Genomic DNA, 25,371 nt, shown 5'->3' on the forward strand with positions numbered 1-25,371 from the left:
TACTGTTTATCCGCTGGATGGTGCTGTTGTTTTATACAAACAGCAGAAAGGTCCTGCACAGCTCCAACTGAGACCTCGAGTAGTGTTTTGCTTCAGCAAGAATTAGGAAGAAGGATGTGCACAATCTTTTCCTCCTTAACAGGATTCATCAGAAAATTGCTATTTTGTGATCTGCCTATTATTTAGCATTCCTGGGACTGGCTAAAGTTAGCTAATTACTAAATATGGGAAAACTCATATTTTCACTGGTTTCCACCCAGCCTCTTTCAAGTCTGAGTAATTCTTCCTAATCAGAACCAGATTTTAATATATATATATATATATATATATATATATTTAAAACTTTCCTCAGTTCTCCAGTCCCCAAAGGTTATATTTTGTTTCATCTTCAGGATGAAACAAAATTTGTTGGCTCGCTCAAGTGCAGTAAGTTAGCTAAGTCATCGGAGTAAAAGTTTGTCGTCAGAGTTTGTGGTTTTACCTCATTGTGGGGGAAGAGAAGATGCATTCCTCAAACACAGCCCTTTCCTGAGGGCAAGACATGTTTGAATTGTTTGCCTGCCATAGCATCAGATAAGATCTGAAATAGGTATTTGCAACGTATATTACATTTTTCTAATATTCTTGACTTTTTTTTTTCTTTTTAACTCCCTTAAAGAAGTAAATGTGATCCTTACGAAGAAGACTTTTTGAATCATTCCTTCTCTGTAATTTGTCTACCTTGTTGACAGTTACAGCCCTTTATCAGAAAGGAAGCGAAGAATAGTAGCCCATGTAGTGAGAGATTATTGTGCAACCTCTATTGATGTGACTCAGTTGTTGGAATTCTGCTACTGATAATTGATGGAAGTAGGAATTACTCAAGGTGCTGGTTTTAAGGAAATGGGAGGGTGGGAAAAGAAGTGATGCAAGTGCTTCGTCTGTAGGAAGGGGGGATGGCTGCTTCAGTTCAGTAAGTCTTCCTAAAAACGATACTAATTAATTTTCAGTGCCTTCCAGCATCATAGGACTGGCTATCAGCTTTCTCCAGTTTCCAGATACTTTTGGAATTGTGGTAGCAAGAAGCCTGCTGGCAGGAGATGTTTCTGAAGACCGTTCTGTGGAATACAGGTTGAAAACCAGTGTGTGATCATGCTGATTTAGTACAGAGCATTGTGTTTGTTAGTGCCCGTACTCCTGCAGAAGTCATGCCTGAGCTAACTGGGAGCTGATTTGGTGAGATGCATGCCCAGGTGTGACTAACCAGGGTCTAGAGAATAGCCCCTATAAATGAAGGACATCAGAAGAGATGGTATCTTATTCTGATGTTAGTGGGTCATACGTGAAGCAGGTCCCGACTTAAGGTAAATAACAACATCAGATTCATCCCTCCATTTCTCATCTTACTGTAAGCTGCTTGGACTTGGTGTTAGTTCAACAGAAGGCTTGTACAGAATCTTCTAATTCCTCCTGTCACCCTGAATTCCCTTTAGCTGCCATTCCGTTTGTGTCTAGTGCCCTTTCATGGCAGCAAGGACCATTTGAAAATCCAGATTTTTCATACTACAGGTGCAGTGTTGCAGCCCAGCAGCTAATGGACACTACTGTGACGTTTGGAAGGAAAAAAGCACTTACTGAAAATGTGACTGGACAGACAAAATAGAGCTGCCCAGGGATTTGCAGGGAGGTGGAATGACTGACTGCCTCGGCTTGTCCCAAGATCTGACATTTGTCCTAAAAATCGGAGCTGTCTTTTACAAGATGGAGGAGTTACTGCCTCTGGATACTTCTGAGATGTGGTTTACGTGAGGACAGAGTGGCTGGGAGGGAGAATCAGACGAACCTGTTGGTCTCTGAACTTTGTTTTGGCTTTTTGTTAAATCGTCTCCTCAGCGTATCATCAGCCTGGAAAACTGTTGTCCGTTCCTCTTCCATGATCTTTGTTCTGTTTGTCTTTCCACTGCGATATGGATGAGTTGCTTGGGGTGTTACCCTGTGTATTAATAATAGAAAACCTGTGGAAGCTGGATGGAGAAAATAGAGAGCCCAGCTTTTCTCTGTAGATTATGCTGAAGTTTTCACACCCACGCACCGAAATCTACTTAAATCAACAGAGAAGTTTGACTTTTGGCATAAGCAAGAAGACTTCTGTTTCAGGCAGCGCTGCATGAAAATTGTAGGCTAGGTGTTGCCAATTCCTCCTATATGGACTGTGGTTTTTTTTGTCTTGCAATAAAGGATTCCTGTCTCATATCTGCTGTCCTTGTGGCAGGATAGAGCTGTGTGAAGAGGGCAAATACTAGGGCATATGAATCCCAGTCACCCTGAAATAGGGGAAGTGATATTCTGAAAACTTGTTTCTATGGGGAGATTTTCTTTCAGCTATTTTCAGGCTGCCCATGAACCCACGGGTATTGGGCCTTAGTCTTTCTCTCCCCTCTCTTGTGTAGGCCCTGCCAGTTTCAACAGCCCTCCAATCTCACTGTTAAATTAGCAATGCTGGGACTGGGGTGATGAGACAGTTCCCTAAAATGTCCTGAGGAAATTGCACGCTTTCCTGCGCACCTCTGTTTTCTAAAAACTTCTGTCGGCACAGTGGAGGTGGAAGGATTTCCGTTTGGCTATTTGGTTGCATAGTTATTGGTATTTTGGTGTATATATATTAGTATATATATTGGTATATTTTTGGTTATAATACCTCATTCAAGCAACTGGAAGATCCAGCAGCCCTTTGTGCTGCCCTGAAGCCTGCAGGGGATTTCAGTCCCAAGCTTTCTCCTGTAGCTGGTCTCACAAATAACATACACATCAGAGGGCAAAACTAGGGGAAGAAACCTGATGTTAATGCAACTGAGAATATAAGTAATTTCAACAGGAATTTCCGTGTGATACAGGCATAAAAAGAAAACCTGGTGTCGTTGGCTCTTGGACCTGCTCTTTCACCGTGAGGAAATGCCTCCAGGGAAGCACCCACCGCTGAAATGTTCTGCTTGGGATGAAGCACAGTCGGATGCTGTGAAATCCTGCTGACTGTGGTGTCGGTGAGCGGCTCCCTGCTCTGAGACACGCAGCCGATCCAGGTGGGTTCCTGTGGGGCAGCAGGAGTGTCACCTGCTTTCTGGTACCAGTCGTTCTTTTTGCCAGCTCCTCCTTTAGCCCTTTGTGGCAAATGGGTTCTTAACAAAGGGTGAACTGTCATCCTTGTTTGCTCGTGGATATTCTGTACTCGGGGGTGATCAACATTGTGTGTGACAGTTGGATAATATTTATACTGAAAAGCCCATGGAGATGGTGTTGATGTCTCTGTTCGCCTTTCTGCAACAAGAGATGGGGCAGATCCCTGTTGCTAATTTTATCACAAAATGGTGGGCTTTACCTTGCCCTTTGCAGCCATATCCACCCCCTGACCGCCCCCAACTGAGAACAAGTGACCGTTTCCATGTCTGTGGGGGAGTGGAGTTAGGATCTGGGAGCCTGAGACTGATCCATCATGTTGTCCTAAGGGGACAGAGCAAGTGATGATGGCAGTGGTCAGGTTCTGTCCCCTCCACCTAGGGCATCAGCATGTGGTGGGATAGCAGAGGTGTGATCCAAGACCAACTGGTTCAAACCTCCCTTCCCTCTCTAAACGAATCGAACAGATGGCAGGTTGCTCTGCGTTTGTTGCCTCTCTCGTGTCCTTGAGTCTGTTTCGTTCTTTTGAGTCTTTTTCGTTTTTTGAGTCTGTTTCATTCTTTGTAAGAATCAGAAAATATCCGTGAGTGATCCTCCAGGCCTTTGGATGGTTAATTTAGAGAAAGGTGTGGCTGGGAGACTGACAGTGTGCTCCTCAGGTCACTTAGCTGACAGTATTGACAAGCCTGGTTTGTAAAGTCCTGTTTCAGTGCACTTAGGAAGGGATGGGGTAAGAAGGGTATGTTATTTGCCAGTTCTGCTCTCTTCTCTGTGCATCAGTTCCACCTGCCAGTTGGGGTGTTGAAACAGAACTTCATCATGTGGACTCTGACTCAAGCCAGCTTTATATAGTTGGTGGCTGAGAGTTTGCAGGTATGAGTGTGACTCGGTTTGCCCTTCAGGAAAACCCCGGTAATGTTGGTGACTACTGAGCCTGTCTTGATTTTGGCATTCCAGGTGCAGTTTGCAAAGCAGGCAGGTAGAATGGGTGTCTGTGACTGAGTGTATCTAACCCAGAGTCCCTGACACAAGATCAGGCAGCCTTAAGATACCATTTTTGTTGATTTTTGTATTCACTGAATACAGTGTTCAACAGGGAACAATAAACAACTGAAGGAGATGATCTTGTAGAAAAACTATTGCAATTAATAAGAAGTCCCTAGGCAATAAATTGTTTTGCAGGATAACAAACCAAAGGCTAACCATATGACGTGACAGGAAGTACTTTTATTTCCTGAACAGATTAGATAGCAAACCATATAAAAAAAAACACAAATAAAATGCTGGCTATTATCTTTTATATGACTATTTATCTTTAAAGAGAGAGAGCAATTAGACCAAAAGACAATGTACATTTTTCTGATTCTGAAATCAAATTGTATTTATCAAAGTTCCATCCAGGAAACAGTGTAGTTATTCTAATGTATCTGTGGGACACTTGTCGTCATCCAAATGATTTTCATAGGTAGACCTGCTGAACAACAAGTGAAATATTTTGGCAGTGGCAAAACAAAAAGCCCACTTCAGATTTGAGACAGCTCTCAAATCTAGAGCATTGTGGCTTCAGCCATCAGGGTTCTCAGCATGTTGTGGTAGAGCCACCAGTGTCTAGATGAAGCTAAAACCGAAAAGAAATCCATGTAGCTCTGGGCAAAAGCAGGACTGTTGGCATCGTCCTGGTCAAATTCTCATGTGTTTAACTGCCTTTTACTGCTCTGTCTCCTTTCTGCTTATTTCAGGGAACTTCTGTCTGGAAACGTGGTGCTGGAGCATGGCTGGTCGTACTCCTGCTGTAAAGCCTGTGTTTTAGTACCAACTGAAGGAAACACAGTAAGGTAATACACAAGTGCATTAGGACAAATTACATAAACGTTATAAACCCAACTCTTGTTATATGCTATTGGATTCTCAGGCTGCTTTCCCATACTGCTCCACAGAACAGCACAAGCTGATAAACAACCAGAAGAGTTATATTCTAAAGTCCTTATTTTCATAGAGTAATTTGGGTTGGAAAACACCTCTGAGATCAAGGACAGCCACTGGGACAACGGATTCTCAGTGTCTGCTCTTGATTGTTTTGTGCATTGACTTACCAAATATTAATTTATTTTAAGTAAATCGGGCTGCTGTTTACTTATGGTTAGAAAATCAAGGGGTAAACATGAACTCTGACATTAACCAAGCTGAAAGGTTGAGTGGAACAAGATTGGTATCATAAAAAACTGGATAGAGGTTTTCTTTACAGTTTACACACTGGAGTGTGATGCAGTGTTGTGGATTGATTAGGGAGAGGGAGGGAAAACACTAGCAATGAACAATAAACAAACTGCAGCTCATATCTCCTTGGACCCGTGGGTGTGGTTCAGATATCAATGTGATGCCTAGGGACTGCATGAGATGTCTCTTCCAGCCTTCGTTGCTGGGGTTGTGTGGTGTGAGTAACTTGCTCTACAAAGAACAGGCATGCAGTGTCTCAGAGCAAAATGCCTGCTACAGGGAAGGGAGAGCTCCAAGTACAGGCTAGTGGGGATTGGCACAAGGGCTGAAGGCCACCAGTATTTGGCATCATCCTTGTTGTGTTAACAACACAGCTTAGACTGTTTCTGTTAGAGTCTCGATCATTCTCATTTGATAACTAAGAATGGGGAAACAAGGTTCAAGGTGCAAGCCGCAGAACTAGGGATAAACAGACCCAGCGTATGTCCTGCTTGATTTCTCTGTGCCATGGTTTTCACTGGAGGAGCACGTGTCTTTAGGAAATGCAGTTTATGGGAAGAGATGTATAATGTCATCACACAGCATTCTTAGAAACTGACTGGATGATGATCTTGGCCCTGGCTGAGACTGTGCAAACCTTCCTTGAGATCTAATGCCTGCGAGGCAAACCCCAACTGAAAAGATCCTAAGTAACTTCCAGGGAATTGGGAGAGAATGGTATGCCATTCCTGAGCACAAGGATCTCACATTTCCACTAAAGTAGCAGCGTGCTGCTCTCCTGCCCAGCAACTTCTTTGCCTGTGATTTTCTCAGTATATTTATAGCTGATGTGCAGCTGGGGTGGCAAAGAGTCACCTTCTCTCCCTGGCTGGCAAAAGCCTTTGCCAAGTTAATGGGAGTAACATGGAGAAAAGTAGCACAGGATCTCTAGGTTTCTAAATAGAACAGGAGAAGAACTGTTGAATAGAAGACAATGTATGAAAGAGAGAAGGGAAGAAAAGCACGTGATTTCCAGCAGGAAACCCATCTAACTTTTCACGGGACCCCATGTCCTTGCTACTCCTGCAGCTAACAGCGTGAAGGCACTTTTCTGATGTATTTGTCAGGGACACAGGGGAAGGCACTGTGAGGCCACAGTTTTCCAGCTGTAAGGCAGGGACATGATGATTTACACCACTCAGGAAGCAGGCTTACATGGTACATTCCTGTAGTACTTAGCATCCTTTGGAGTGAAAAGCAGCACAGTTGTCCTGCCAGAGGTCAAGAGTGATGGTTTTTGATGGTGAGTCAGTGGGAAGAGTATGGGAAAGGCCTTTCCCAAGAATTATTTGACTTCTGGCTTCAGAAGCAGTAGACCTGCACAGCTGTGATTCTGTAATTCAGAGGGACTTTGACAGGCTTGAGAGGTGGGCCTGTGCGAACTTCACGAGGTTCAAGAAGACCATGTGGAAGGTCCTGCATCTGGGCTGGGGCAATCCCAAGCACAAACACAGGCTGGGCAGAGAATGGATTGAGAGCAGCCCTGAGGAGAAGGACCTGGGGGTGTTGGTTGATGAGAAGCTCAACATGAGCTGGCAATGTGTGCCTGCAGTCCAGAAAGCCAGCTGTACCCTGGGCTGCATCAAACGCAGTGTGGCAGCAGGGCGAGGGGGGGGACTGTGCCCCTCTGCTCTGCTCTCATGGGACCCCATCTGGAGCCCTGCGTTCAACTCTGGGGCCCCCACCACAAGAAGGACACGGAAGTAAAGAGGGTAGGTTTAGATTAGGTATAAGGAAGAAATTCTTTACTCAGAGGGCGGTGAGGCACTGGCAAAGGCTGCCCAGAGGAGCTGTGGCTGCCCCATCCCTGGAGGTGTTTAAGACCAGGTTGGATGGGGCCTGGAGCAACCTGGTCTGGTGGGAGGTGTCCCTGCCCATGGCCGGGGGCTGGAATTAGATGAGTTTTAAGGTCACTTCCAACCCAACCCATTCTATGAATTCACAGCTGTGCAGATCCTGATTTTTGCAGCCAGGTGTGAAATGCTGAGAGGTGTGCCTGCATGTCTTATCAGGGGTGTGGAGAGGGATGTAGGTTTTGTGGTCCTTATGTTTCCCTCTCCAGAGCAACAGAGAATTCTGGAATGTTCCTGTTCCTGGCAGCTGTGAGAGGCAGGAATTAAAAAGGCTGTTTTTCTGGTAAGGGGGCCAGCTAACCATAAGTTTAATAAATTTGATGCTCACCTGTCTATAATACTGTCCTGCTGCTGAGGGAACAGGTTTCTCAGAGATTCCCCGGAAGGAACAGAATATTTTTTAACTTTCCATCAAATAGGTTGTGAAGGAAAAACAAACAAAAGAAAAAACAAAACCCACAAATCAGCTGTGACGTGGTGTCAGTTGTGTCTCTGTCTGTCAACTCTCTGGTGACATGCTAGGCTTCCTGTTGGGATGGGACAGACAAAAGGATGTTGACTTCCCGGAGGCATTTGGATGGTAAGTGCACAGGGCAGAGGAAAGTCAACAAGATTTGATACACAGCCCTCAAAAACTTGCACTCAGATTGTTGGCGTAGCTCAGACTCTAGCTGGCAGCCACAACACACACAGCTTAAAATCTAATTGAGATAGTTTGTTTAAAAAACACAACAAAACAGGCAAATCTGCTTTTTATCTGTCCAGGGTGTAACTAAGGATGTATTTAAGTGGATCTGGAATTAAATGGCATGCTATAGATGGAAAAGCGCTAAGAGAACCATCTTCACTTGATGGTCCCGGATAGAGTTTCCTAGAAAAAAGTCTTATTTTCAGTGCTAAAGAACAGAAGAACTTCTGCTGTAGGCACCAATGTTGGTAGCTGGACACGCTGAACACGGAGCAGTTGTACCAGACCTGGGAGTCTCGGCACTATAAGAGTAGCAGCATCTCTTGGGATTGCCAGTAGGGCTGCAGAGAAGCGCACACAACCTCTCATTTGCAGAAGGAAGCTGATATCTGGCCTATGGCTCTTCAGGTGTTGCCAGCTGCTGTGTCAGGTGCAGTCTTGTTAATTATCTCCCTGGCTGTGGAGGTCAACGGAGAGCAGTTTTTATGGGCTGTGAGGCCAGTGTTTCTCGGGAGTCATACTTCTTACAGAGATCTAATGGAGCAGCTCTGTTCTTGGCCTGTGCTTTCACTAAGGTCATCCCTAATCTTGGATGAGAGTTCGTGCACAGCCCCATCAACTAATCTGACCTTGTGTTTAAGCTTGCCAGCCTGGCTGAGCTATGACAGGCTGAATCCAGTCGTGGGGGTGGAAAGATGATGAAATAATGTTCCATGGAAGTCCAAGGCGGTAGTCTCTGAGGGCGTGTTTTTTTTTTTTCTCACATCAATACAAGAAGGTGAAAGCTGTATGTTTTGCTTAGCAAGCCTGGTTTCGGCCACTCTGCCTGCCAGAGATTTGGATATTCCCCCAAGCACAGTCTTTGTTGAACACAGAGTACTACAGACATGTTTGCCAATTGCCAGCACAGTTCCTTAAAAGCAAAGAAAGCTGTCTTTTTTTTTTTTTTTTTTTTTTTTCTGGTTATAGGAATCTTGCTCTCCCTTGTGGTTCTTGGTTTCGCAGTAATGTTACATGGAAGGGCTGGAAGGGAAACGTTGGCTGCCTCCAGAATTTCCCTTTGGGATCCTGCTAACAATAAAAGCCTTATAGTCACACACAAGCAGCTTCTTCCAAGCGGTATGCCTGAAAATGCCTAGGACTTGAAAAAGGAAGGCTAAAATGAAGCCACTGCTATACACGGTGCATGTCAGGACTGGTATTTGTCACTGGAAGGGATCTTCTGAGCACTGAGTTGCTGCTTGCCTGCTGCACACGCAGATCTGTAGCCCATCTCTCCAGAATTGCCTGGAGCTCCTGAGGGCTGTCCAGGAGCAGGACAATACCATGGCTGATTCCCTTCTCAATGCCTCTAATTATTCAGCAGATCTCCTTTGACCTTAAGATCACTTTGGGAAGGATGAAATGTTTCGCTGTAGATGGAAGACGGGTTATAGCCTGGACTAACAACCTCCCCCATGTTTCTTCAAGGACTTTTAGCACCTTGCTTGCTGTTTAACTTTTCTCTCCTAGGCCCTCTGATAACTGATGTTTTGCACTTAAGTCCAGAGACATTAATTTATCTGCAATTATGGGCAGTAGAGAAATGCATCTGCTGATGCATCCTTGTACAGGGAATCCTTGCAGCTTTTCTTTACTTTGATGGGCGGATGGGTACAAGGTGGGTGTGAAATCTGATTGGCTTCCTTGTAACTTAAAGCTCTCCATGTATCTTCATCTCTCTGTGTGTTCAGTAACAGTGTGAATGTTAGCTTTTAAGAACTGTGATGTTGGCAACAAAATCTCAATCTGAGCTTAATTATTGATAAGAGCTGTACAAACCAACTTCTGTAGTAAGAGGCCATATAACCTTTTCCATTTCAACTGTTAGGGTTAATATTTAACTGCTCCCCATGGGTAAAAATAGCCGTTTGCTGTAGTATGTAAAACTACATTTCTGTTGTTCATCTGTGCTCATCTTTCCCTCTGCTAGTGGGGAGATGTATTTTGGACTGCCAGAAGTCAATCTCTAGGCAAACTGCTGATTTTCATGAAGAAGAGAGGTCGAGACATGAAGATTGTCAGGTGCTACATGTCAATGAGGAGCAACACATCCTAGATCTGAATGTCCTGTTTGCTCTACTCCAAGTGGGGTGTGAACCCCCAAGGTTGCAGCAGGGATTCATTACCCTTGGAGGGCTTTACATGCACGTGGCATCAGTGAAGCTTTGTTTGACCTGACAGTATTGATGAGCAAAGCCTGGTTGTACTGGTTAGTTCCCAAATGATCAGGGTCCTAGTAAAGACAGTAGTGTAGAAGGCAGTTGTCTGTCCATGATAAAAATTCACGCATGAGAAACATGAAATGTTTCATGGGATAAAAATTCAGATATATTAAATGCTTCCTTGAAATCAACTGAATTTCAGGTAGCTGTACTGTGGGGGTCACGAGGGGGGATCCAATTCTGAATTCTCCAACAAGCCACAGACCCAAATTCATCCGTGTCCTGTTTCAGTGCTGTCATTTTCTCGCCAGTCAGTGATCATTGTGAAGTGATGGGTTGAGAGCTCAAAAGCCAGAAGTAATAGCCCAGTCCTAGCCATAGTACTGGAGGAGACTTGACTGAGAGCTTCAAAAGAAGAGCAGCTGGAGAGCACAAGTTACTGCTACCTGTACAAGCAGCTCAGAGCTCAAGTGGCTTGTTCCTGAGACAGCTTGGGAATCTGAGCCTCAGGCAAGCCCGTGCAACAAGTTTGTCATGCAGTTGATTCTTTTCAAACAACTGAAATGCCGGATTGCAGTTTTTCCAGTTGCCTCAAAGGCAGGTCAGTTTTGTTGGAGAGGGAGGAGACTGTCTGACTGCGCCCAGCCCTGCAAAGCGCTGAGTACTAAGCTGTCTTCAAACACAAATTCCTCCTCTCTAGTGGATTTGCAAGGAGTCCAACTCCGACTTTGTAGCAAAGCAGTCACAAGGTAAAACAGATGTGTATCTAGCCATCAGCTTTTTGGGGCAGGGATTGGCTTCAGATTGGAGCTACAAGCAGTTTCAGCAAGAAGAAAAGAGCAGAGATCTGTTTATGGCTATGCTGAAAATCTTCCTGTGCCCTTGGGCAGGTGGTGGTCTGAAAGCTAGTTTCTTTGTCTGCAAAGTGTGGTACTCTCCTAATTCACACAAATGTTCCCACTTTAATCCCCAGACTCGAGGTGAAGGGTTTCCTTCTCACACCAGACTAACCTCACTGAGGAAAATAGAGGAAACCTCCCTTGGCTCCAGTAAAAGGTGTTTTGTTCCCTGCTCCGTGTTGCAGTAAGTTTAGGGTGATAGTCGGGAGCAATGCAAGGTGGATGTCTGGTCTGAGAAGTTGGATCTGTGTGCAAAGTGTCCGGGAATGTCGGGAGGGAGGGTGTGCATGTCCTCATAGGGAAACCCAGAGAGAAGACCAGCCCACTCCTTCCACATACCTGTGGAAAGCGCTGCCTAGCAAGCACCTCTGGGCAGCAGCAGCAGAGCCTCTTGTCTCTCCCAGGCATCTCACCATGGTTTTTTTCATCAGAAAGCTTCTGATAGCTCCCAGAGCCTTCATTGGGCTTCTTGGCTTAATGTTACTTTTCCTCACCGTTACTAATTTAAGCTCCTTGTTTGGCTTGGAGAAAAGCATTTTCAGGTAAGAGCCCAGCTTCTTTGCAATACACACTGTCTGGATATGCTCTTTCATTCCTCTCTCCTTTTACCCTGGAAGTTGCACTTCCGATGTGAGTTAGGTGCCCGCTTTGCTTTAGTAAACCACGTTGTATACAATCAGAGCACGCTGCTAGAAGCTCGCAGTCAGAAACTTTCTTCTGTTGGATCACCAGCTTCTAGTGTTTCCTTGCATTGCTGTTTAAGAAAGCAGCTTTTGTTTTACTGAGTCTGTTTTCATAGTTTGGCACTGCACCGTATTTGCTTTTACCTGGTGGCTCCTGTAAGGACCTCATTCAGTACTAGTCCAGATTGCATTACTGGGATTGATTTGCTGGGATACCTTTATGTTTAAAGTGAGTTCTGCATTTAATTCTTCATCTAATACAAATATGCAGTGTATTGGGACACTCATGTCATGCAGACATGATAAATATAAATATTATTTTTTTTATAAATGATTAAGTGAATCCTACTAGAATTGGTGTGGAGGGAATTGCAGTGTAGACCACAGTAGTATGTCCCTGGTATTGTTGTCCAGAAGCTAGTTCTTGCATGAAAACAGCAGATAACTGAGCCTTTCCTACTACAAACACGGCTCGTTCTCATGTTGGTGCCCTGTGCTGTGTATAGGAAGCACTGCTCCCCAGCCTCCCCACCACCCCCGGGTGGTCCCAGCTCCCCAGTGAGCTCATCTTAGGTGGGTTGCTTTTTCCCCTCGACTTCTCAGGACCAATTCTGGGGTGGCAGGCAGGAGGGGTGAGGCTGAGAACACAGGCTAGTTCAGCACAAATGAGTTATAACACCATTCTCTGAGGACAGGTACCAATTTGGAGGGATCAGAGTCTGCACAAGGGACATGGGGAGAAGGAGAGAAAGTGGAGGTGTAGATATGTGAAGTGAGTTGTCTTTGGTCACAAGAGCCCATCAGTGGCAGAGGTGGGACAAGAACTGCGTCTCCATGCCCAGCTTCTTTAAACCATTTTGTCCTGCTATACCTGTACCTGTTCCAGGTACTGAAAACATCCATATTTTTGAAATTTTAGATGAAATACAAGACATGCGTAGTTATGTGGTTATCTGTTCAATTTCTGTACCTTTATGTGCAACGTAAAATACAGCAAGCATCATTGTAATGGTTTTATTTTCTATTTGTTCCTGGACTCTGTAAATTGGAAAGGAAAATGACAGTAAATATCATCATGCTCCTACAGCTGTTTGCCAGCTGGATTCTAGAGCCTGTAATTTGGTGGGCTGGGTTGACCAGTTGTCCGGATTTAAAGTGTTGGTTGGGAGAGCAAGGTCCTGTGTAGGCACAAGCCACATGGGTTTGACTGCAGGAAGCAAGGTTTTGGATATGAAGGGCCCGCATTTTTGCATTTTTCTCTCTGTTTGGCTTAGTATTTGAATTTGAAGTGTAATAAAGCTAGAATGGAATCTCTTCCCCATGAGACAACACGTGTGGGGTGAATGGTTTGTCACGCTGTCCCATTTCATTGTCCTCTGCCTTTTAATTTTAAAATTTTAAGCATCTTCTTAAAATTACAACAGAAAATCATCCAGGGATTTAAGAATTGCCAGTACTACCTTAATGAACTTCTCTTTACATAGAGTATAAATAAAATCTTCCCTTTTATTAGGTAGCATGCAGTGGCACATTTAAACATGAAGCACTATGATAGTGTGTACTTGGCTGAAACTGGCTAAAAGAGAGGAGGTAGAGGAAGAGCTGATAAGCCGTTTACCAGAATGTCTTTCCAATAGAAATGGTGTTGGAAAGTTCCAAGTATCTGATAAAAACTGATTTTTAAAAGTCTCCCTAGGCTGGTAATTTCCTAACCACTTGAATGAATGGCACACTGCTCTGAAGCTTCAGCAGCAAGCTGCTCTCTCCAGCCTGCTTTCTCTAGAGTTGCTTTTTTTTTTCCCATTTATCACCTTGGAAGCAGCCCACAGTGTCATGTAACAACTGCGTCATGCAAACAAGTGCGTCATGCAAAGGGCAAACGTAGTGTGAAATCAGCCCGCCACAACTCCGCTGCTTCATCCTGAGAAGCTTTGCCATACGTATGAGATCAGCTGCAGCATTTTTTCAATTTCCTTTTTCCTGTTCCACCCTTCAACCATGTGTAGATAAGAAGGAATGTTTGGGACAAAATCCCACTGCTTTTTGCCTGGGTTATTTTTCTGGGTTTTGGCTCAATCTTCTTGTTGCAGGTGGCTCTTCTGCTGTTGGCAGCTGTATCAATGGGGTTACAGCAGGCTGGTGGCCAGTCACTACTGGGGTTCCCTCGGGCTCTGTTTTGGGTCTGGTCCTCTCCAATGTTCTTATAAATGGTCTGGATGCAGGACTGGAATGCATAGTAAGTAAGTTTGCAGGTGATACTAAATTAGGAGCTGTTGACTCCCTTGAGGGTGGAGAGGCCTTGCAGAGAAGTCTTAACAAATTAGAGGGCTGGGCAATCACCGACTACACGAAGTTTAACAAAAGCAAGATTATAAAGAAAATGGTAACAATAGGACTATTTTATGGCTGTAATTTCCAATCTTGTAAGTGCAAGCTGTGTAAAAGAAGTGACATATGGTAAAGGAATGAATTTCACTTTTTATCAGACTTCCCTTTCTGAATCCCCTCAGATCTTCGTACTCTGATGCTGCAGCACGTGGCTCTGCTGGCAAAGAAGGTAGAGCACCAGGTGGCTGTCTCCACGATGTGTCCCATGTCGCGAGCTCAGCATCTCAGAAACACAATTCGGCAGTGCCCTGCGGACATTGCCGGGGTGTCCTGCCCACTGCTATTCTCTGCTGGTTTGCAGTTGCTGCCAATGTGGAGGATAATTCATGAGCTAAATGCCAAAGAGGAGTATGTAGTCTCCTAGATTAGCATGCTTTGTGTGGAGATGAACAGAGTTCAGGACAGAATGGTACAGGAATTTGAATAACACTTTGGTGTGGCAAATATGTAAATGAAATTGAACTCAGGCAGCATCCTGCAGAGAAGAACGTGTTGTGTTACTTCCCTGCAGAAACTCAGTTGCAGGTTTGCTCTGAAGTGCAAAGTCAAGAGCAAAAGAAATGTGCTGGAATCTGCTAAGTGCTAAGTGTGTGTGATGTGTCTGCTTTTCCTTTGCTTACATTCAGGCAGTTCAGTATTTTCCAACGTGCCCCAGCTATGCTACAAGTGGACACCCAGGAGCAACAAGGTTCAGACTATTCCAGTAATAGCGGAATTTCAGAGGTGGGTTTGGAGAGAAACACTACAAGGCTTGAACAAGGTACAGCTGAGAGGACACCAAGTTGGGAAGAAGAGGAGCAGAAGAAAACAACGAGACCACTTCTCGGGGCGGAGGAAGCCAAGGGGAAGGTGACTGTGAAACAACCCTCTGAGGTGGAGGGAATCAAGAGTACAACAGTGGAAACAGCCACAAGGGTGGAGGGAAACAAGGAGAAAACAGCAGTGAGACTGGCTCCAGGGGCAGAGGAAGCCAAGGAAAAGCCAACAGTGAAACCGCTTCCGAAGGTGGAGGAAGCCAAGGAGATGACGACCGTGAAACCAGCCCCTAAGGTGGAGGAAAACAAGGAGAAAACAGTGGTGAGACAAACTCCAGGGGTAAAGGAAGGGGTAAATGAAAAGACAACACCGAAATCACTTCCCAGGGTAGAGGGAGCCAAAGAGAAGACAACAGTGAAACCATCCTCTGGGGTGAAGGTAGCTCATGAAGACAACACAACCGAAGACAAAACAATGCCAAAAGAGCCTTCTGTGTCAGTGAAAACCATAAGACCAGTGACTCAGGCTGCTGCAGTGACAGAAAAGAAGAGACTGAGGGCTGCTGACTTCAAGTCTGAGCCACAGTGGGATTTCGAGGATGAGTACCTGCTGGACAGCTCACCTCCACCAGCGGTAAGCGTGATGGCCGTGTGTGTTTGTCCCTGTTGACCTCCTTATCTGCCTTATCTGGGAAATGTCTCTCCTTCTAGGTGTGCTACAAGGTGATCCTGCTCTTAGGTGCCTTGCTCTATTGCGCAGGCACACAGTGCAGCTCATGTGTAGCATGCCCCCTAGGTGCCATTGCACCCGGTGTTGTTACGCCTGTGGGCAGATGGTCAGTGCCTCGCACTAAATCACGGTCCTAATACAGGCACCCCATCCGTCCATCACCTGGTCTCTTGGGAAACTGAACGTCTGCGTTCTTCCAAAGACTTAGCTTTACAATCCCCATGTTTGCCTTCATCTCTGTTTTATGCAGCCCAGCTAAAAAAAAACCACACACCAAAAAAACAAAACAAAACAAAAAAAACCCCACAGGGTCATGGGGAGGAACAGGAGCAGGAACGCCTCTGTGCACCTGCTTACCCAAGTACGTATTTATCAAAGCAAGTCAAAAAAGTTTGGGCAGCAGTGGGGAACCTGACGTGCTCGTGCTGTGCTGTAAAGAGGGATGGTGAGGAGGGTCTCACAGGAATGGAGGCTTTCTTAGTTGCTTGTGTAGAGTCAAAATAAGGTCAAAGAAAAAGCATTAGATGATGCGTGATAAGCATTTGCCTGCCTGCTCTGGAGGCAGTAGGGTGGAGACTGTTTCCGTTTTTAATGTTTTTTATTTGTACTGGTAAAAATTAAACTCTGTGTGGGTATGCCCCATTGGAGTACCGATGGTTAAAAAATAACTTTTTTTTTACTTTTCTTGTTTATTTTAAGGAAGATGGGAGTCTTTACCAGGTGCTGGGGATTCACCTTTTCCGCCCTGTATGTAGAGCAGGCAGATTCTTTACCCATTTGGAGCTCCTCTAACTCAGATGGTGCCAGTTGCTGTTCAGGATTTTCTTGCTGTGCGTGGAACCATCATCACAGCAGAACAAATCATAAGAGATCTGTCATTAAACAGCTCTTGCTTTATTTTTTGTTTGTTAAATAGGAACAACTGTAGGCCTGGTCAGCACAAGAAAAATATGTTGGTAAAGATGGAAATCTCAAATGTTACAGTTGTACCTGACAAAGCAGTAGCGCTTGCACAGCTACAGCTTCTAAGTTTTCAAATAGATCTTGTTTGTTGGGAGTCTTGTTCTGTTGGTTAATTCTTGTGTCTACCTCTGATTGCCCATGTAGGTCATGTTATAGATATCATCTTCTGAAATGGTAAGTCTAGTGCCAACCACCAGGCTGTCTCAAAAGCCATGGAATCTGAAAGCGAGTGTTTTTCTTTTCAGTTCTACACTGAACTCGTATTCTGACCATATTTTTGACCTTTCTTATAGCTCCTTCCTGAGCTCCTTTTTGAAGCTATAGGTGTAAGGAACTAATTTTAAATTAAATTTGAGCATTTCAAAATTCCTTAAATCGGGAATGAAGTCATGAACTGTATCAAAGTCCTTGGCAAGCAGGCAGGAGCAGGTTGAGGTGCGTAATACTATCTCTGTTCCCCATTTTATGCTGGTAGCTCGTGATAAAGCTTACTCAGCAGTTTTCCTTGGCACCCCTGCTGCTGGGCAGGCAGCTGGACATCTCTAGAGTGGGGATGGTGTTTGTGCCTTGGTGGAAGTGGCCTTTACTGCTCGTGTGCTCAGGGAGGAGGGAGGGTGTAGGCAGGTGAGCAGAACACGGGAATTCTAGCTCAGTGCTCTTAGACGAGCCAGTTGCCTTTTTGAGGTCTTAATGCTGCAGTCTTCTACCATTGCCATACACCATGTTGCTGGCATTAAGGGTGAATGCAGGTGTTGCTTCAGGATTTTGCCAGGGCTGCAGGCACCATGCTGTTCTGCTCAGACCTCTCCCAGTGGAGCAGGGGCTGCTCCTGAAAAAGTTATCCTGTTCCCCAACCTCAGAGTGCCCAGGATGCCCTGGGAGGCGTACAGAGAGCAGAGGTAGCTGAGCTGGGCTGATGAAAGGTCCTGGGATGAGCATTGCTGTTTTGGTGTGGTTTTTTTTTGAGCTCTCTCTCCCTTGTGGCATCTTTCATTTGCCCCTCTCGGCAGCGAGTGCCATTCTTTTGCTGACAGGGTGCGCACTGAACCACTTGAGAGGAGCGGCTGGCCCTTCTGTTACCCAAAGATCCGTGATTCTGTTAAATGCAAGGCTTGGCTGTTAAACCCTTGAGCTCTCATTCTGGCCCAGCCTTGCTGAGACACAGCAGAAGGGGCTGGCAGACGATCAAGTCTGCAGAGCAGGATGTGCATCTTTGTTCCTGGTCTCTCCTGGGCTTGAGTCACCCAAAATACAAATGGGAGTGGGTGAAATAGGAGGCTGAGTGTGTACAGACAATCAGACAATCCCTGACCCCTCCTGCCCAGCATTACTGCACTGCACGCAGCGAGGTTAGGTCACCGGGTTCATGCTGCTGGCTCCCAGATGCTCCCGTCCTCCCCAGTGAGCTGCAGAGCACGTGCGCCCATCGCAGAAGTGCAGAGCAGGAGCTGGCAGAGAAACGTGAGACGACAGCTTACAGCGGGAAGCTGAGAGCGTTTTCTGCTGTAACCGGGGCTGCAGGCCATCTGGGTGTGCAGAACGGCTGATGGAGTGTGAAAAACCCTTCCATGATGATGGAAAGAGGAGGAAATACATGCAGGAGGGTCTTTAGTGAGGATTTGGATCTAGGCATCACACACAGAGTCTTGCTCCCAAACCTGATCGCTAATTCTGGGAGAGAGGGAGTGACTGGAAGTACTCCAACTTGCTTCGTTTCCTGGGCAGTCAGCCTTCCCCTAGTTCCTCTGGTGTTAGCTATTCCTCCAGCCTAGTTGTGGAGGCACAGGGAGGAGCAGGCCTTGGACAGTACTTAGTAAGTACAGCTAGTACTTAAGAAGTACAGCTTGAGCCAGCAGGGAACATCCCCGTCTCTGGACGTGAAACATGCTGCAAACGAAACGATGCCAACATGAAACCCTCCACAGTGTTCTTCTCATTGCACTGCTGCTGCGACAGGCAGAATGTCACCGTCACCTGCAGCACGGAGCCCAGCTCAGCTGTGGAGCACACCGCAGGGCTTTGGCAATGTCTGGTCATTGCTGGGGTTTGAGGTGGACGCACACTTCCACTAGGCCTTCTTTTATCTTTCGGTAGTAAGTATTTGGTGAAGGTGTCTAAGAAAAAGCCCAAACTGACTCTGTGGAAAATCCACAGCAGTGGACTTGAGCTCTCCATCTGCACACGCAGGCTAACACTTGCCAGCTGCACTGAGCCTGCTCTTGTTAAGAGAATAAACTGACTTGGATTCCCTTATCGGCTGTGTGCTGCCCTGTGATTGCTTTATGACGTTGAGCAAGTTGTTTGCATGCTTTTTCTTATCTGTCGAGGGAGTGATAATGGTGACCTGATCCCCCATGTTTGTCAGTGAGCGTGGATTCGTGTGTTGCCTGGGGCCAGGGCCTCGTGAGGTGCGCTGCTGGCCTTATCTGGTGTATTCAGGTTAGACCCATTACAGGTGTTTTTTTGCATCAGGTAGAGAGGTCCAAAGCTGTTAAAAACATGTGAGCATTGCAGGCCTGTTGTTCTGTAGGGGAAAGTCCCAGAGACCTGCAGTAATTCTGTCTTACCTGTCGGTGATTTTCCATCAGCTAATTGTTGATCTAATGCTGAAATTGTTAATCATGTTCACAGTGATGGGGACATTGGGGGGGATGGATTATGAACCACTGGAGCTTCTCTGGTTCTTTCCAGTACTCTCACACACAGAGACACATGCGCTGGCACTCAGACAGGTTTATCAGCTCGCTGCTAATCAGCCCTTATTATTTCTTCTTGTTTTTCAAGACCTGCTCCGAATCAGTGAAGGCCAAGGCTGCCAAGTCCGACTGGCTGCGAGATCTTTTTCTGCCTAACATCATGCTCTTCACCGACAAAAGATACTTCAACAACAGCGAGTGGGACCGCCTGGAGCACTTTGCACCTCCCTATGGCTTCATGGAGCTCAATTACTCACGTGAGTCCCTAAGGGCACGTCAGGATGGGATCACCAAACTTCCCACAGGAACTGTATGCCAAATAGCTGGTGGCTGGCAGGATCTCCCTGTCAAAGGCATCAGGCTGGGTGGATCTTATCAGGGAAACTGTGGTGGTTTCCCTGGGTCCATCTCCGAGGCTCTTGATGCTAACTCTTCACCATGCTTGCTTCACAGTGGTGAAAGAGGTCATGTCGTTGCTGCCCCCACATCCCCACCAGCAGCTGCTCCTGGCCAACAGCAGCAGAAACGTGTCAACGTGCATTAGCTGTGCTGTTGTGGGGAATGGAGGAATACTGAATAACTCCGGAATGGGCCAGGAGATCGACTCCCATGACTACGTGTTCCGGTAAGGCAATCTGATCGCTGCTCCCTTATAAGATACACAGCCTGTTCTGGCTAGCAGGTAATTGCACTGACTCTGAAGTGCCAAAATGAGTGGTGGCAGGAAAAGATGAAAAATCAAAAAGGTTTTTCTCTTTTCGTGTTATATACATGGATGCTAAGGTTTTCCATGGTCATCTGCTAACTCTGCTCCTCTGTTTGATTTCCTTGGCCAGGGTGAGTGGGGCTGTAATCAAAGGTTACGAAAAAGATGTGGGAACAAAAACCTCCTTTTATGGATTCACAGCCTACTCCCTCGTGTCCTCTCTCCAGATCTTGGGAAACAAAGGGTTCAGCAAGATTCCATGGGGAAAAGTAAGTCCGGTCCATGCTGTTTGCTTGCACAGCTTTGACAGGATGCTGTTAGTCTGTGGCCTTCAGTTCTGGTTTTCTATGCATGGCGAGCAAAGGGGCTGAGCTAATCCTTTAGCATTACCCTTAGCAAGGAGTGAGGGAACCTGCATCAGCTTGGCTTGAGAGTAAATCTTCACAGTGGCAAGTTGTTTTAGTCCTACCCCAGCCCTTTAGAATAGATGAGAATTGTTCACTTGGAAGGGACCTACAAAGATCAAGTCCCACTGCCTGACCGCTTCAGGGCTAACAAAAGTGAACGTTATTAAGGGCAATATCCAAATACTTATTGAACATTGACAGGCATAGGTCATCAACCACCTCGTTACGGAGCCTGTTCCAGCGTTTGACCTCCCTCACGAACCTTTGGCATGTTGAAGTAGCTGTACCTCAAATGTCCTCTCCATTCTGCTTCTGTGGGATAATTAAAAGATCACAGATGTGTGCCTGAAAAACTTAGTGAGCCTAGGTGCCTGCTTGCTTTTTGGTGTTAAAGGGTGTCTCTTTCCTGTGCTGTTCATTAATGCTCACTTTTTTTCTTAGCATATCAGGTACATTCACTTTCTGGAGGGAGCTAGAGACTATGAGTGGCTGAAGGCTCTTCTGCTGAACAAGGACATCAGGAAAGGATTCCTGAACCACTACGGGTAAATCAAACTGGCCCCACCTCTACACCCTTCAGCGTGGAGCTCTCTGCCATACCATCTTCCTCTCCACAGTGCTCAGTCCTGCTGAGATGCAGGCCAGGGTCAAGCTGGGTTAAACCCTCCCTCCTCTTTCGGATTTATCTGGAGAAACGTCTTATTTCCTCCCCACCTATGAGCACTGCTGTAACCAATACATCTCCTTAGAAATAGCTGGGTTTAGAGATGTGTGGCCTGAGTTCAGAGAAAGCTCTGTGGATGCAACGCATGCTGTTGCCTGATTTGGTGTCTGTACATGGTCCCACTCATGGATGGAGGCCTGATTTCACCAAGTCTTGTCTATACGCATGCATGTTTTAGATATTTGTTTCCTGTTGTTGCTTCTCCTCCTGGATCTCTTCCCCTGCAACACAGGTTGAGGAGGCTTTGCCATCTAAGAAATGTTGCAGAATAACCTAACAGTGTTTGTGATTCTTCTCTCATCACCAAATGCATCAGGGCTGATGCTTTTCAGCCATGATGAAATACAGAAGCTTGTCATGAATCTCCATATTCCTGTCTCTAGGCAAAGGCCCCGGGATAGATTCGATGAGGATTTCACGTTGGACAAATACCTCGTAGTTCACCCAGACTTCCTCAGATACATGAAAAACAGGTGAGCTGGGGACTATGTGCTTTGTGGCCAGCACCAGCTCTCTCTGGGTTCTCTCTTCCCAGCCTACTCTTGTAACTGCAGTTTAACCACACCAGCAGACTGGGGGGGAGCTTCAGCAGTGTGCCAAGTGCTCTGTGGAATTGCAGGGGCATGGTAGTTGTGGGTAGATCCACAAACATCTCATCTATAAGCTGGAGAAGCAAGAGCTGTCCGACCATTTGGCTTTCTGCATCCAAAAGAGGTCCTGGGCAAGTGTCAATGTTAGGTGTGGGCAGAGCATTGCTGAAGTGACAGAGTAATTGATGTAGTTCAGGACCAACCTTTCATGTTCCCCATTGCTCAGCAGCTTGGAGGAAGGCTCTATAACAGTCCTCCTCTCCTGAGATCCTGTCTTAACCCAAGGGATTGGCTGTGCCCTCAGGCACAATAACAGGCTCTTTTTCAGGATCCCATTCACCTGGCCTGGCTGCGCTTCGTGTTTCCAGTCCTTTTCACAAGTGTGCTGGACACGGTCACTGTAAGATCTGCCAGCTGTGGGCCTCGTGGCCAGGAGGTGTAGGAAGACGAGCTCCCGTTGTGCTGTGCTTTGATTGTGTTTTCCCTTCGGTCTCCTTGAGCACTGTGTTACGCCTTCTCGATAGATAGCACACGCAGTGCCAGATGGCTTGCACTCCGCTGCTTGTCCTGCTGTCCCCCTTCTGACTTGGGTCCTTTCCAAGGTTCAGAGGGCTCAAATGCTATTTTTTTTTTCTGACTCCTACCTTCCTAACAACTGCTGGCACAAAACACAGCAGCTCATAGTGGGTTTTGTGACCCTCCTTCTGCACCTTTCCTATATGACGTTTCACTCCTAACTGTGGTTGGGGAGGAGGATATACTGGGGAACTCCAAAGCCACTCCTGCACTGAAGGACAAAGGACAGAGCGACTTCAGTGTACTAGAGCCATTAATCCTCCCCCTCGTTACCCCACTGCCTCATGACCTACCCTTTCCATAAGGTGCAGAGCAGGGCTCGGTGCAGGTTTGCATATTTCAGCGGAGGGATGGGATCATTCTGGGCTGGCCTTGTGCTTTACAGCACTACCCACACGTGAGCACAGTCCTGGCTTATCTGAAATGCTCAGCATGGCCACAGGCTGCTGCAAGGAGGGAAAATGCCACACGAGCCAAGGAGGACAAGCCATTCCCAGCTTGAACCAGCACATCCAGCAACCGCTCCATGCTTTCTTCTCTTCTGCTGCAGGTTTTTAAAATCTAAAAGTCTGCAAAAACATTACTGGCGGCTGTACAGACCCACAACGGGAGCATTCCTGCTGCTGACTGCCCTCCACCTCTGTGACCAGGTAAGGGCATGGTGATTCTTGCACACAGCCCAGTCTGGAAGCAGGAACAGGATAACAGGGCGGAGCATGGCTGGCCCCAACCCTGACTGCCATCTGCCTGCGGGGTGTATGGCTTCTGCTCAGCTGGGAGAGAACAAATTAAGGACAAGAGAAACAACCCTGGTATAGTTCACAGGGCCTGAGGGCTGTCATGCTTCCCAGGGAGTCATTTGAGAGGAGATCAGGCTCTCTGGAGCCTCTTTTCACAGTCTGGTCCATCTTGGATGCCCATGCAGGGCCACTGGGAGGCAGCCCTGACTTGCAGCCCTGTCCCCAGCTCCCGCCCTGTTTGGGAGCTGTGTAGGATTTCATTTAGCTCCCTCTGTTTTTGGTATCTCTCCCCACTGAGCCCTCCATCTTTCCCAGGTGAGTGCCTATGGCTACATCACGGAAGGTCACGAGAAGTACTCGGATCATTACTACGACAAGGAGTGGAAACGTCTGGTCTTCTACATTAATCATGACTTCAACCTGGAGAAGCAGGTGTGGAAAAAGCTTCATGATGAGAATATCATTAAGCTCTACCAGAGATCATGATTGTGTGGCAAGGGCCATTGCCTGGGAAATCTCAACACCACCTCAAGAAGACCTCTAGATGAGTAAGAAGACTGCCAGAGCCAGGGTTAGCTCTGGACTTCCAGGCACAGTTTCATCCCCACAAAGATATTTCCCTCCTTCGGTACCTTTATTCTCTCACAACACTTCAAAAAAATGTGCAAATTCTACAGACCAGGAGAACAGCAGCAAAAAAATGCCACCAAAGAAGTCCCAACTGACCAGGCTGCCGCTGCTGTGGGTGGTTGCAGGTGCTCTGGTGTCAGGAGGGAGGAATCCAGGATGAATCCAAGTAGCATCCAGGCTTTCCCTCTACAGGGAGATGGTCCTCAGGCTGGGGCCGGTTTTGGTCTGGTTGGGTTCTCACTGCTATAGTGGTGCCCCTTTTGGAGCCGGGTGCCTTGTCTAAGGAGGCTCCCTCTGCAGTGGATGGAGGTGGACACACAGAGCTTGTTTCAGGAGGCTGACTTTTGTCCTGGAGGTGCTGCTGTCACTCCACTCGCTGTAGAGATAAGGGATGGACTGGACACTTGGCTTCCAGGTGGCTTATTTGAGAGAGGATGAGATTCACTTCTGTGCCCCAGTGTGGCTTCGCTGTGACACCTCCAAAGGAGCACTGTGACATCTGGGGTCCAGTTGCTGCCCTGGGCCCCGCTCAGCAGCAGCACAGGGGAAGGCAAACAATCCCCGCAGTGCAGCAGGATGCCAGAAGTCGTGCCTCCTGCTGTGGGGCTCCCCTGGCTGCAGATCCTGTTTAACGGTCCCAGTGTGCCAAGCCAGTGCCTGGCTTTGGCACACGCGGCTCCTAGGTCTGCCAGGAGCACTGTGCCTGCCTCCTGCCAGGGGAGGTAAGAGCTCTGCAGCTCCGGGGATGGATGCTCTGCTGTTGCTGCTGGCTGGAGTGCCTGCCCGCATCGTGCTGGGAGAGGCATTGTCGCAGCCAGCAAGGCTTCAGAGTACTGGCCTTCTGAATGTGGTTTTGTAAGCAAAATAAATGGCACTACTTTGGCCAACCCTATGCCATGTGATTATTTAGTGGGCATCTGAAGCAGTTGTTTAAAGGCTGAGATAACGGGTAATGAAGCCGGGAAAGGGAGGGAGAGGAAGAGGCTGAGTGGTAACAAAAACACCTTCGTCTGTGGGTGCTGTGCCACTTGTGTGGACACAGCTGAGCACTCTCTGCTTGCACACCCCGCTGCTGCAGGAGGGGGGATGAGAGCTGGCCAAATGCCTCCCTGAGAACATGGGTAAGCACCCGGAGAGCTTGTCCTTGTCCCAGCAGCTGCTCTCTGGGTATATCGGGTGCTGGAGACGAGAGCATGGGGGCTGGATATTTCCCCCATGACACCACACAGGAGAAAAGCCACTTGAAGTGTCCCGACAGGCTCAGCACCTCTCCCTGTACCCACCAGGCTCTGGGCTGGGGCCGGCCACACACCCACCGCCCGGTCCCCGCCGACCTGCTCTGCCTGCAGGAGGTTTTCCTTTCGCCCAGCATTTCTCATGGGCGCTGCAGCATCTCCGGGGCTCCAAGGGAGGCATTTCAGCATGGATTGTCAGCGGGGTTTGTCCTGACTGATTTCCTTTGTCTCTTTATTGCTCGTGCTGTGGAGACACCAAGCCATTTCTCATGAGTAAGCGTGTTTGCAAAGGACAGCCCCCTACCCCCACCGATAACCTAAATGACGAATTCAGCTTATCTGGGTGAGGGTGTTGCCAATGTTGTCGTGTAGTTACCTGAAATTCAACGTGCCTCTGTTGGGAATAACTTACAACCCTGTGTGAGTTCCAGACCCATGTGGAGCCATCATGGGATTTGGGGCAGACCCCAAATCCCCCCTGAGGAGCAGGCAGCC

The 25,371-nt window shown here is 47.0% G+C and overlaps 1 protein-coding gene across 2 annotated transcripts; it reads left to right on the forward strand.

The window, feature by feature from the left end:
• ST6GALNAC1 (ST6 N-acetylgalactosaminide alpha-2,6-sialyltransferase 1) lies at nucleotides 1-24,524 on the forward strand. Of its 2 annotated transcripts, XM_040530104.1 has the most exons (11): nucleotides 1-2,155; nucleotides 2,874-3,059; nucleotides 4,893-4,988; nucleotides 14,751-15,513; nucleotides 19,357-19,525; nucleotides 19,722-19,893; nucleotides 20,105-20,243; nucleotides 20,823-20,926; nucleotides 21,489-21,578; nucleotides 22,822-22,921; nucleotides 23,327-24,524. In XM_040530104.1, exons 4-11 carry the CDS (start codon nucleotides 14,782-14,784, stop codon nucleotides 23,495-23,497), a joined length of 1,677 nt encoding a protein of 558 aa, XP_040386038.1. In that variant the 5' UTR covers nucleotides 1-2,155; nucleotides 2,874-3,059; nucleotides 4,893-4,988; nucleotides 14,751-14,781; the 3' UTR covers nucleotides 23,498-24,524. The 2 variants fall into 2 exon arrangements, with proteins under 2 accessions (XP_040386038.1, XP_040386037.1); XM_040530103.1 differs by lacking the exons at nucleotides 1-2,155; nucleotides 2,874-3,059; nucleotides 4,893-4,988 and adding an exon at nucleotides 11,223-11,595.
• Nucleotides 24,525-25,371: the final 847 nt, after the last annotated feature.

This window comes from Cygnus olor, chromosome 18, assembly GCF_009769625.2.
Source record: "Cygnus olor isolate bCygOlo1 chromosome 18, bCygOlo1.pri.v2, whole genome shotgun sequence".
Lineage (NCBI taxonomy): Eukaryota > Metazoa > Chordata > Aves > Anseriformes > Anatidae > Cygnus > Cygnus olor.